The sequence below is a fragment of the Dryobates pubescens genome, chromosome 26 (assembly GCF_014839835.1).
Source record: "Dryobates pubescens isolate bDryPub1 chromosome 26, bDryPub1.pri, whole genome shotgun sequence".
NCBI classification, from domain to species: domain Eukaryota; kingdom Metazoa; phylum Chordata; class Aves; order Piciformes; family Picidae; genus Dryobates; species Dryobates pubescens.
Window position 1 is genome coordinate 2,885,118 of NC_071637.1, and position 12,894 is coordinate 2,898,011.

Consider the following 12,894-nt stretch of genomic DNA (forward strand, 5'->3'; position numbering starts at 1 on the left):
TGAGGGGTAAGCAAGGGCTGGCTCCTGCTGAAGGTTTGAGCTAGGTCAGCATTTCAGAGGTGGTTCTATGGCCAGGTGTGTGGTCAGACACCACCATCAGCAGCTGGGTGAGTGCTGGGCAGTAGCAGCTCTCCTGATCTTCTCCATCTCTGCTCCTCTTGCAGCCTGGCTCCCTGCTGTTACAGCTTCAGGGTCGCCAACCGAGGCCGCCGCACCCAGCGGCTCTGCTGGAGCGTGGGAGGTTGCTCCCCGCCTGGCCAGCGCCGTTGGCTGCCTTCCCTCAGCAGCACCAAGGACAAAGCTTCCTCCCAGAGCCCCACTGCTGCCTGCCCTGTGTTTCAGTTTCGGCCCAAGAGGATGGAGCTGAGCCCAGGCCAAACGATGGAGGTGGTGCTGGAAGGCTTCTCCAGCACTCCCCAGGTGAGGTCCCACACGAGGGCTGAGCCTTCCCCATCAGATAATCTCCCCTGGGACTTGTCCTGCAGCCCCCTGGCACTGGCCTGAGAATGTGAGCAAGAGACTGTTTGAAGGCCACAGGTTCCCCCTGCCAGAGGCAGCTGCTTTCCTTGCTGGCCACCATCAGTGGCTGAGGCTTCTCTGTGTTCCATCATGCAGCACTTGCTGCTGCCAAAGCAGGGGCTGAAGGCAGCTGCTGCTGGGGCAGGTGCCAAGGGGCCAGGTGCTGAGGCAGGAGGGAAGGGCAGAGAGAAGAAGTGACTCTCAGCCTGGGAGCAGAGGCAGCAAGGAAGGCAGGAGGGCAGGTTTCCTGTGTGTGTGGGAGGCAGTGGCTGGAGCTGCAGCATTTCTCCTCTGCAGACAAAGATGGGCAGAGGCCTTGTCTGGCACCAAGTGCTGGAGGAGAGGAAGGAGCCCAGTGCCAGCTCTGGTGCTCAGGGATGTTCATCCCCATGGCACCACTGGAGCTGGCAGCTTAACTTGCTTTCCTGGGAACAGTGACACTTGCCTCAGGCTCCCAGGCAGCCCTGCTGTGCCAAGGGCAGCCAGGTCTGGCTTGGATGGGTCACTGGGCCTCCTCCTGCCTGGAGCCTTCTGTCCAGGGGATTGCAGCTCTGCAGAGGAGCTGCACCCTGATGTGCATTGCTGAGCTCCAGGACCACAGAGGTTTAAGTGGAGAGGGATTGGACTGGATGACCTTGAATGGTCCCTCCCAAGCCAACCCATTCCATGATTCTCTGTGGAACAGCTCTAGAGGAAGCTCCTGCTGATGTTCATGTTTTGAAGGGTGTTCTAAAGGGTTGCCTCAAGAGTGGCTTGAAGAAGACTTCATTGCTCACCTAGGTGGCTGTATTGGGGCTGTCCCCATGCAGTTCTGAGCCCAAAGGTTTTGCTGAGGAGGAGCAAAAGGCACAGAGATGTTGAGTGCAGTGGTGAGAATGTCTTCCTGGCAAGCTGACAGGGGCTCTGTGAACCCAGCTGTGCCTGCCTGGCCCTGCAGTCAAAGCCAAGAGCTCTGGGAGGAGTTGGGTTGTGGTGTTGGAGCAGAGGAAAGAGTGAGCAATGGGGAAATGATGCCAGGAGCTGTTCAGAGCAAGGCTTGGCTGTGAGCCTAGCCAGCCTGAGAGAGGACTTTCCTGGGACATGCAAGGCAGCTCTGTCCTGGGGAGGTCTCTTTCCAAAGCAGCTCTGGGAAGAAGGGCAGGAGGCATTCTAGTGGGGAGTGATCCCTCCTTTACCTGAAGGCATCTGCCTGGGGGGGGTTCCTGTGGGTCCCAGAATCCCAGCATGGTGGAGGTTGGAAGGGACCTCTGGGGACCATCCAGCCCAATCCCCCTGCTAAAGCAGGGTCACCCACACCAGGCTGGCCAGGTTCCCAGTGTCCAGGGGATGTTTGGAGTCTCTGCAGAGAAGGAGACTCCACAACCTCTCTGGGCAGGCTGCTCCAGGCCTCAGCACCCTCGCTGAGAAGAATTTTCTCTTCCTGGTCAAAGGGACCTTCCTGGGTTCCAGTTTGTGCCCCTTGTCCTGTCACTGGCTCCATCCTCTTGCCCCTCACCCTTTAGCTCTTGCTGAGCATTAAGAAGATCTGCTCTGGGGCTGCTCTTCTAGTCCAACCCCCTCGAAAAGAAGACCTTTGGAGGTCCCTTCCAACTCAGACCCTTCTGTGGTTCTGTGTGATTCTGTGATTCTCCAGGCTCAGCAGCCCCAGGTCTCAGCCTTTCCTCCTCAGAGAGGTGCTCCAGGCTCCTCTGCATCTTTGTAGTCTTCACTGGGCTATCTTCAGTAGTTCCCTGACTATTTTGAACTGGGCAGCCCCAGACTGGACCCAGCTGTGGCCTCACCAGGGCAGGATGGAGGGGGAGGAGAGCCTGCTGGCCACAGTCTCCTTCAGGAAGCCCATTGGCCTTCTTGGACACAAGGGCAGGCTGCTGGCTCGTGGGCAACTTGCTCTCCACCAGCACTCCCAGGTCCCTGTCTGCAGAGCTGCAAGCTTCCAGCAGGCCAAGCCCTCAGCTGTGCTGGTGCAGGGCTTGTTCCTCCTCAGGAATCATTTGCACTGAGCCTCCAAGGCAGAGCTGACTGCCCTTGGCCTTTCTGTCTCCTGTTTTCCTGCCTAGTTCCAACTCCATCTCCATTCCATCAGCTCCTCCAGCTTTCTGTAGCACTGTGCTCAACACTGGGCCACATCAAAAGAGGAACCCTTTGGGGCAGGGATTGTCCCTGGCAGCACAAACCTGCCCAGAGCTTTTTGTGGCTGTTGGGTGCAGCCTGATGGCCACTGGAGTGCAGGAGAAAGGGGATGCAGCACAAGCTGTGGAGGGCAAGGGGAAAACAGCACTGAGGGGGGCAGGGGCAGGGCCATGGTTGGTGGCTGGCAGATGCAGGCTGTCCTCTGGCCACCCTGCTGGCAGCCCCCATGTGCCCTGTGGCTTCTCCTGCAGGTGGTGAGGGAGCAGCTGCTGTGCCACGCCGTGGTGGGCAACGAGGCCAGGAGCACCCAGATCATGCAGGTGGAGCTCAGCTGCCAATTCATTGCTCCTGCCCTGCAGATATCCTCCACAGCAATCACTTTCCAGGTGGAGAAGGTGAGTGTCTGGCTGGCATCCTGGCACTGGATCTGCTGGCTGGAAGCTGTGGCTGTGCTTGGCTTCAAACGAGGAGGGGAGAGAGCTGCTCTGAGTCCCCAGGGCTTTGGCTGTTGACTGCAGCAGGACCAAGCTTTTGCTGTTAGCACTGAGGTCATTCTTTGCTGCCCTGGGGCTGGGAAGAGCCTCAGCAGCGCTGTTTTGCTCTCGTTGGTGTGGCACCACTGAGAAGAGTGGCCCCAACTTCTTGTCCCCCACCCTTTAGCTCCTGCTGAGCATTGATCAGATCCCCTCTGGGGCTGCTCTTCTCCAGGCTCAACAGCCCCAGGGCTCTCAGCTCCTCACAGAGATGCTCCAGGCCCCTCAGCATCTTGTCACTGTAGCAGGGGCAGCAGGAGCCTGGAGGTTGCTGGCTGGCTGTGCATATTCAAAGCCAGCCTTAGGCTCCTGCAGGCTCTCTGCTGCATCCTGCTTGCTTGTCTCCTCTGCCCAGCATCCCTGGCTCCTAGAGGCATGAGTGTAGGTGACTGGAACTCCTCTTGTGCTGCTGTCCCCAGGAGAGGACACACAACTGGAATCAGATGCTCTGGGCTCACATTCTGGGCTGGATCTTTTAGCAGCAGCTGCCTCCTCTCAGGGTCCTGTTCCCTGCACAGTCCCTGAGGCTGTTCTCCCTGGGCAGTGCTGTGGTCTGTAGCCACCAGCAGCATCTGCTGTGCCTTGGAGAAAGCCCTTCCAGAAGGGTAGAAACACATCCAAAGAGTCCAGAGGAGCTGTTGGGAGCTCTGGGGGCTGGAGGGTTTGTAAGGCACCGAGTGGGGAAGGAGGTCCCTGGGCACTTGAGGTTGATTGATGATTCTCTCTTGTGGTTGCAGCAAGCAGGGGATGTCCTAACCCCTCTGGCCCAGCCTCTTTCTTTAAAGAACACCTGCCCCCTGCCACTCAGCATGGTGCTGGACTTAGGGCAGCCCTTCTCTATCTGTGATGTGGAGCAGCAGCCCCTGCCTGCAGATGCTCAGGTGAGCAGCCCTGGGCCTTGCTGCTGCTGGAGTGTGCAGAGGGAGGAGTGTGGTGGTGTGCTCCTGCTGGGGGGCCTGCAGGAGAGAAGCTGCTTCTGTAGAGTCAGCAGTGAGCCTGAGCTGAACCAGGTTGGAAAGGAGCTGCTGGAGGAATCAAGGCATCATCTGGATTGGGAAGAGAGCCATGGGATGGTTTGGGCTGGAAGAGACCTTTCAGCTCATCAAAGCCAACTGTGAACTTCTCACTGCCAGGTCACCACTAGATCATGGCCCTCAGCACCAGATCTCCATGACTTTGCAATCCCTCCAGGGATGGGGACTCCCCACTGCCCTGGGCAGGCCTGGGCTAGGCCTTGACTAGCCTTGTGAGGAAGAAATTGTTCCTCATGTGCAACCTAAAGCTCCCCTGGGGCACCTTGAGGCCCTTTCCTCTTGCCCTGTGGCTTGTTCTTTGCTTGCTCCTTGCTCCAACCTCCTCCAGAGTCCTGGCTCTAGGACAGGAGGAGAAGGGATCAAACAACTTCTGGGCAAGCCACCTAGTGAAGCTGTCTCCTGGAAACCATCCCAGCAGCCATCCTCAGCTGCCTGTCTGCTCCTCACAAGCAGCTTGCTCCCTTCAAGGGCAGCCCTGCCTTTGAGAAGGCTGAGGGTGCTCCTCCTGCCACTGCCTGAGCCCTGTGCCAGCGGCAGGTGCTGGGCACAGGCTCTGCCAGGCACCTGGTGATGTGGGCATGGGCACCACTCCTGTGCACCCCTGGCAGGGGGCTTGGACTGATGCCCTTTCGAGGCCCCTTCCAAGTCCTAAGGTTCTGCGGTTCTGTGCCGCTGCTCAGCCCTGCCAGGGCCAGGCTGCAGTGCTGGGAGGAGCAGGGAGTGCAGATGGCCCTGGCCTGCCAGGGTGCTGCTCTGGGTGGGGCTTTGGTGCCTCTGCAGAAGCCTGAGGGGGGCTGGGCCAGCAGTGGTGTGGGGCTGGCACAGGAGGGCCCTGGGGGAGCCACACTTGGGGCACTGCCGTGGTTCATGCCGTGAGCCCTTGGGTTGGCATCCCACGGGTGCTGGACGCTCTTCATCTCCTTGCAGCCCGTGAAGCTGGAGGCAGGGGAGGAACTCTCCCTCTGCATCAGCTTTAACCCTGCTCATGAAGAGGGTTTGAGTTCCTGGCAAGTGGAGCAGGCTCTGAGGATCCAGTTCCTGGAGCACCCTCATGAGGAGCAGGTCCTGGTGCGGGGAGAAGTCTACTTCCCCAACCTGCACTTCCAGAGCATGGTTGTGGACTTTGGCTGCATCCTGAATGACACTGGAGCCATGCAGAGCCTGGAGATGACCAACTGCAGCCCACTGCCTGTCCACTACTGCTGGCAGCTGCTGCCAGACAGCCAGGGCAGCCAGCTGAGGTATGGCCCCCTCTGCCCTCTCCTTGAAGCTCTTCTGCTTCCTGCTGTCCTGCTCGTGCTTTGCAGAGACCAAGGTTGTTTCCCTGGGCTCTGACCAACTGCTTTCACCTTGGCCTGGCAGGAACAACCTCTCCAGCTGTGGCCAGGCTGGGTGCTCAGGTGTCCTCCAGCACTCTGGTGGTGGGCAGGAGACTGTTCTGCAGCCCAGCCAAGACTATAAGCCATTGCCAACACTTTTCCTGTAGCCCCTAAGCTCGAGTCCTGCTTTGTCCCTGGAGCTACAAAGCCCTGCTTGGGCCCTGGGACAAGCAGATAGAAACTGTGAGCTCTCTGCCTTCCCTGCCAGCCCCAGTTGTTGTCATTTCAGTACTAAGAACCTGCACTGCCCCCAGAGCAGTGTGTCCAGTGCTGGCTCCCCAGCTCAGGAGAGCCAGGGACCTACTGCAGAGAGTCCCAGGGAGGCTACAAAGATGCTGGAGGGGCCTGGAGCAGCTCTGTGAGGAGGAAAGGCTGAGAGCCCTGGGGCTGAGAGCCTGGAGAAGAGCAGCCTGAGAGGATCTGATCAATGCTCAGCAAGAGAGAAAAGGTTGGGGGGCAAGAGGATGGGGCTGGGCTCTGATTAGTGGTGTCCAGTGACAGGCAAGGGCCTACTGAACCCTGGAGGTTCCATCTGACCTGGAGGAGAAACTTCCTTGCTGTGAGGGTGCTGGATTGGCACCTGAGAGGTGAAGCCTGCCTGGCACCCAGCCCCTGATCCAAGAGCCTCCACCTTCAGGAAAGAGGAGGCCACTTCTCTGTCACCCCAAGCAAAGCTGCTCTGCTGCTGCCAAACCACAGGTGTCCTCTTGCCCCCCAGCCTTTAGCTCTTGCTGAGTGTTGAGAAGGTCCCTTCTGGGGCTGCCCTTCTCCAGGCTCCACAGCCCCAGGGCTCTCAGCCCCTGGTCTCACCTTGCCTCTTTAGAGACAAGGCCCCAGATCCTAGGGCTGGTGCAGGGACAGGTTGAGGGCTCAGTCAGTTCCTGATTGCAACCTGCCTGTTAGCTTCTTTTTGTTCCACCTTCACCTGACCTGGAGTGGTTCCAGGGATGGGGCATCTCCCACCTCCTCAGGCAACCTGGGCCAGTGTCTCACTATCCTCAGCATCCAAAATGTCTTCCTTACATTTGCTCTGAATCTCTCTCTTTGAGTTCACCCCCACCCCCCCTTGTCCTGTCACAACAAGCCCTGCTCCAAAGTCTGTCCCCAGCTTTCTTGTAGGCCACTGTAAGTACTGGAGGGCCACTGGAAGGTCTCTCCTGGGCTCTGCCCCTTTGGTTCTTCAGTCTCCCTTTCTGCACAGTGTGTGTCTGGTTTCCCTCCCTGGTGCCCTTTCTGCCTCCCCACAGGGCACCCAGCCCTGGCCTCTTCCCTCTGCCAGCAGCCAGGTGCCCACAGCTCTGCTGTGCCAACCTCATCCCTGGCAGCCCCGAGCCCTGCCCTGTTCCCTGCTGTTGTGGAGCTGCTGGGTCAGAGCCATTGCTGAGCTCAGAGAGCAGAGCCCAGTGAGGAGCTGCTGGGGCAGTCTCCCCTGCCTCCCCCCAGTCCCTGCTCACAGGGCTGCTCTGTTCCAGGTGCAGCCTCCCAGCCCAGGCAGTGCAGGCGGAGAGAGCCTGCTGGCGGCGCTGGGCCTCTGCCGGGAGCAGCTCCAGGGCTGGGGGTGTGGAGGAGCCAGCCTGGGCCCTGGGAGCAGCTGGGGATCCTGCCCAGGAGCCAGCAGATGCCAAGGACTCCCTGGAGGCAGAGGTAGATTTTCTGGGACACCTGCTGCTTGTCCTGCCTCCCAGTTTGCCAGCAGAGCCACGCTGCTGCCACCCTCCCTTCTTACAGCCCTGCAGCCACCTGCCCTGAGAGCAGGAGGGGCAGCAGCTGGCAGCTGGACACAGGGCTCCTGGCTTTGGGGTGTTCTTCAGGGTGGAATGAGGCTTGCTGATGGAAGGCTTTGAGCTTCCTTCTGTGTGAAGCCAAGCCCTGCTCCCCATGGGCCAGCTGCTCAGCCCCGCTCGTTTGCACCTCCCAGCCTTAGCCAAGGGCTGGGATTGCAGAGACAGCCAGGGAGCTGTCAGGGGTCAGGAGGGGCACTGACACATTTGGCACTTGGACACATTTGCCATCCTGTTGGCCTCTGCCCATCTGTCCAGTGGGTCGAGGTCCCTCTGCAGAGCCTCTCTGCCCTCTACCTGACCAACATCTGCTCCTAACTTGCTGTCATCTGCAAACTTGCTGCTGACTGACTCAACCCCCTCATCCAGATCATCAATGAAGATGTTACAGAGCATGGGGCCCAGCACTGATCCCTGGGGCACACCACTGGTGCCTGGCTGCCAGCTGGCTGTGGCACCATTCACCACCACTCTCTGGGCTCAGCCTCCTGCCAGTTCCTAACCCAGCTCAGAGTGCTGCTGTCCAAGCCACAAGCTGACAGCTTAGCCAGCAGTCTGCTGTGGGGGACGGTGTCAAAGGCCTTGCTTGCCCATCTCAGCTGCCCCTGGCTTGATGAGGTGCTGGAGCCTGCAGCAGAGTGGTCTCACCCAGAGCAGCCACTTGCTCACTGCAGCCCCTGGTGCTTGGTTTGCAGCTGCTGTCCAGTGCTGTGGAGCTGGGTGGTGCTGTGGAAGCTCCCAGCCCATCAGGGATCAAGCAGTTGATGAAGCTGGAAGAGACAGAGCTTCTCAGTTTGGGACTGGAGGAGGTAAGTGGGAAGCTGCCTGGCTGCCAGCCTTGCAGTGTGAGAAACAGTTCCACAGCCTTGACTGCCACTGGTGGCCTCCAGCACTGCTCACAGAGTGGCCTCACATCCCTCCACACAGCTGGGTGTGGAGAGGCCATGCAGGACATGGCACAGGGCTGCAGCAGTTCTGGAGGGCATTCCCAGCATGGGGGGGTTGGAAGGGACCTCTGGAGATCACCCAGTCCAACCCCTCTGCTCCAGCAGGGCACCCACAGCAGGTAGCCCAGGATCACAATGGCCAGGGGGGGTTGGAAGCTCTGCAGAGAAGGAGACTCCACAACCTCTCTGGGCAGCCTGCCCCAGGCCTCCAGCACCCTCACAGCAAAGAATTTTCTCCTCTAGTTCAGATGGAACCTCTTAGGTTCCAGTTTGTGCCTGTTGTCCCTTCTCCTGTGGCTGGGCACCACTGACAAGAGTCTGGCCTCATCCACTTACCCCCCACAGGCCCTTTAGCTCTTGCTGAGCATTGATTAGATCCCCTCTGGGGCTGCTCTGCTCCAGGCTCAACAGCCCCAGGGCTCCTCCCAGAGCTGCTCCAGGCCCCTCAGCATCTTTGCAGCCTCCCCTGGACTCTCTCCAGCAGTTCCCTGTCTCTCCTGAACTGGGGAGCCCAGCACTGGAGCCAGGACTCCAGCTGTAGCCTCACTAGGACAGAGCAGAGGGGCAGGAGAATGTCCCCTGAGCTGCTGGCCAGAGCCTTCAGGTCATTCCTCTTGTCACTGACAAGTGGTGGAGAGGACATTTGCCAGCAGCTGCTGCTGCAGCATCTGGAGAGACAGCAGAGTGCAAAGCAGAGAGTGAGGAGCAGCAGGAGGCAGAGGAGCTGGGCTGGAGGCCCCCTGGCTGCAAGGCCTCTCAGCTCAGCACCTGCTGTGATTCTCCAGGCAGTCAGAAAGGTTTGAAAGTCAATTTCTTGCTGTCAGGAGCCCTGCCAGGTGACTTCCGTGTGCTGCACGAGGTGGTGAGGCTGGGAGAAGGTTTTGCCCCTGGTGTCTCCTCTGGTGCCTGGCATGGATGCAGGAGGAGGCCAGGCTGACTTTGCCTGTGCTGGAGGAAGAGGCCCCTCCAGCCACAGCTGCCCTGTGCCCCAGGCCATGGCTGCTCTCCTGCCTCCCTCTCCCTGCTCAGCCTCTCCCCCTCTCCTCCCCAGGTGTTCGATGTGCTGCCGCTGCAGGGGCTGCTGCAGCCGGGCCAGAGCCAGCAGGTCACCTTCAGCTTCTTTGGCCACCCCAACATTGTGGCCAGTGCCAGGGCTCTCTGCAGGGTGCAGGGAGGCCCCAGCTACGAGGTCAGGCTGCGTGGGGAGGCCTCACTCATCAGCTACCTCCTGGACACCACGGAGCTGGACGTGGGGCCGCAGGTACCGCAGGCTTCTCCTTGCCTGGAGCCCTGGCTGCTGGGGGCTGCCTGCCTAGGGCTGGGGCCAGCTGCTGTGGTGGCTCCAGGGCTTGGCAGCACAAGCTTTGAGTGATGCATTCTGCTTCCAAGTTCCACCCCACCTAAGCTGGGAAGTCCTCCTCTTCAAGGCACCTGGAGGTGCCTCCTGGGCTGGGCAGGAGGCCAGCGCTGCCCTCCAGAGGGCTGCGGCCTCCAGACAGCATCTGCTGAGCTGCTGCTCAAGCCTGAGCTGCAGGGAGGGGCTGCTTCAATGCTCTTGGGTCAGCACCAACAGAAAGCCAAGAGGAAGCCCTCTTGGGCTTGCCAGTCACCATCCTGGGGGGAATGTCCCAGAGTCACCCCCACTTCCCTTTTCAGTTTAGCCCCCCAGCTGTTTCCAGCTGTTGGCCCTGTGCTTGTTGCTCTGTCTCCCCTGTGTCTGTCACTGCAAGCTCTGCAGGTGCCTTTGCCTCTGTGATGTCTTGGTGCCAGCTGCTTTGCTCCAGCCAAGGGTTTGAGGCCCCCTCAAGGTGCAGAGAGCTCTGCTCCTCTCTGCTTTCATGCCTGATCTCTGGGTGGTTGGTGCTGTGCCTCTGCAGGGTGCCCCAAAGCTCAGCTCCTGTGCAGGGCCAAGAGGTCCCTTGTGGCTGGGGCTGCCCAGGTGAAGCTGGGAGTCAAGTGTCCAGCTCTCCTCTGCTGCTCTGCTGTGCCCCTTTGCCCTTTCCCCAGTGCCAGCTGCAGGAGATGCCCAGTGCCAGGCCTGTGTCTCACTGCCCACTCCTCTGTCCTCTCTGCAGCCGTGGGACAGGGTCACAGAGGTGGAGGTGACCCTGCAGAACAGCGGGAAGCTGCCCTTCACCTTTGTGGTGCTGAGCCCTGGCATGGGCACTGCCTGCAGCCCCCTGCCCAGTGTGCCCCTGGTGGTGCCCAGCACGGTAAGGATGGGGGCAGCACAAGGGACTGATCCTGGCCCTGTGCCAGGCTGCCCTGGGTGGGGTTGGAGGGAAAAAATGGGGAGGAAGGAAAGAGAAGGAGGGCACTGTCCCAGCAGCAGGCAGGGCTGTGAGCTGCCTCTGCTGAGGGGGGTGGAATCACAGGATCCTTTGGGTTGGAAGAGCCCTTTCAGATCCTCAAGGCCAACTGTGAGCTCAGCACTGCCAGGCCACCCCCAAACCATGGCCCTTGGCACCACAGCTCCAGAGCTTTTCAGTGCCTCCAGGGCTGGGGCCTCACTGCTGCCCTGGGCAGCCTGGGCCAGGCCTTCACAGCCCTTGTGGGGAAGAAATTGTGCCTCCTGCCCGTGCTCCCCCTCCCCTGGCACAGCCTGAGAGCATTTGCTCTTGTCCTGGGTCACCTCCTGTGTGAGCAGGCAGGAACTGCCCTGCCTGCCCCTGCCAGCGCTGCCCAGGAGACCTCCTGGCTCTTGCCTGGCCATGAAGCTCCTGTGCCAGGAGCTGGAGCAGCCCTTCCCTGCCCCTTCACTCCTCCAGCTCTGCTCCTCTGCAGCAGCTGGGGGGGCAGTGAGGGGGCCAGGGCTGAGCAGGGCTGGAGCAGTGCAGAGAGGAGTTGGCAGCATCCCAGCAGCCTGCCCCAGCTGCAGCTGTCCCTGCTCACTGCAGGGCTGAAGGAGCTGCTGGCACAGTCTAGCTGGAGGTCTGCACCAAGTGGTGGTCCCCAGGGCTCAGGACCTGCTCAGGACCTGTGGGAGCTGCTTGAGAGGGTACAGCAAAGGGCTCTGAGGGGACTGGAACAGCTGCCTTGTGAAGAAAGGCTGAGGGGCTTGGGGCTTTGTAGCCTGGAGAAGACAGGACACAGGGGAGATCTCCTCAGTGCTTCTATAGCCTTCAAGGGTAGCCAGGAGGCTCTGGCCAAGGCTTTTGTCAGTGGTGCCCAGGGAGAGGGCAAGGGGCAATGGGCACACCCTGCAACCCCCCAGTTCCATCTGACACCAGGAGGAACTTCTGTATGCTGAGGGCAGGGGGGCACTGGGGCAGGCTGCCCAGAGAGGCTGTGGAGTCTCCTCTGGGGTCATTCCAAAGCCTCCTGGCTGCATTCCTGTGCCAGCTGCTCTAGGTGACCCTGCTCTGACAGGGGGGTTGGACTGGATGATCTCCAGAGGTCCCTTCCCAGCCCTGTGATTCTGTGACCCTGAAAGGTCCCTTCCCACCCAAACCCTTCCAGGATTCTGTGATCTCAGCTCCTGAGCCTTGGGTGGCTGTCTCTGAGCTGGAGCAGCATTCCTGTCTCAGGCCCTTGTTGCCATGGGAAGAGGAAGCCAAATGGCTTCCCTGGTTCCTCCTGCCTGCCTGCTGCAAGGGGTGCCAGGCTCATGCCCTCTTCCTGCCAGCTCCTGCAGGCACAGCTCTGCTTGGTGCTGCTGTGGCAGCTGGGTGGTGCTGGCAGCAGGGCTGGGCAGCCTCTGGCTGTGTCCTGTGCTGGAGTGAGGGCTCAGCTGGCAGGACCTGTCCCACTCATCAGCTTCTCCCTGCAGCATGAAGGGGAGCAGGGACCTGAAGGTGCAGCCCTGTGTGCAGTGGGCAGCTGAGGAAGGCTGCAGAGGTGTCCTGTCACCCAGAGCCAGGTGGCTCTGGAGCTGCTTCCTTTTGCCCTGGACCTGGCTGGTGTGAGGCCAGCTCTGGCCTGGGACAGCTCTGCTGGAAGCCAGAGAGGAGATGGCCTGCCCCAGGGACACCTTCTGTTCTAGATCTTGTCCTAGGCTCTGCTGCTGTGTGTCCAGAGATGTGTTTGCAGCTCATAGAATCACAGAATTGTCAGGGCTGGAAGGGACCTCAAGGCTCAGCCAGTCCCAACCCCCTGCCATGGGCAGGGACACCTCACACCACAGCAGGTTGCTCACAGCCACCTCCAGCCTGGCTGCAAACACCTCCAGGCAGGAGGCTTCCACCACCTCCCTGGGCAGCCTGTGCCAGGCTCTCACCATCCTCCTGGGCAACAACTTCTTCCTCACAGCCAAGCTGAATCTCTCCACTTCTACTTTTGCTCCATCCCCCCCCAGTCCTCTCCCTCCCTGACACCCTCCAAAGTCCCTCCCCAGCTTTCTTGCAGCCCCCTGCAGATCCTGGAAGGCCACCAGAAGGTCTCCTGGGAGCCTCCTCCTCTCCAGCCTGCACAACCCCAACTCTCTCAGGCTGTCCTCATAGCAGAGCAGCTCCAGCCCTCTGCTCATCCTTGTGGCCTTTTTCTGGAGCTCAGCATGAGCCAGGGCAGGCTCCTGCCCCCTGAGCTGAGCTGCACAGGCAGGAGGTTTGGTGGGAGTCACAGGTGGGGATCAG

The 12,894-nt window shown here is 60.3% G+C and overlaps 1 protein-coding gene across 1 annotated transcript in view; it reads left to right on the forward strand.

Moving 5' to 3' along the window:
- The window catches only part of LOC104302198 (hydrocephalus-inducing protein homolog), a 76,333-nt gene that overhangs the window by 31,979 nt on the left and 31,460 nt on the right, over positions 1-12,894 (forward strand). Inside the window, exons 23-30 of the mRNA XM_054173345.1 lie at positions 165-420; positions 2,901-3,044; positions 3,920-4,063; positions 5,144-5,455; positions 7,087-7,239; positions 8,093-8,185; positions 9,375-9,584; positions 10,399-10,536. Coding sequence (XP_054029320.1) covers positions 165-420; positions 2,901-3,044; positions 3,920-4,063; positions 5,144-5,455; positions 7,087-7,239; positions 8,093-8,185; positions 9,375-9,584; positions 10,399-10,536 — 1,450 coding nt within the window. The remainder of the gene's footprint in view (positions 1-164; positions 421-2,900; positions 3,045-3,919; positions 4,064-5,143; positions 5,456-7,086; positions 7,240-8,092; positions 8,186-9,374; positions 9,585-10,398; positions 10,537-12,894) is intronic.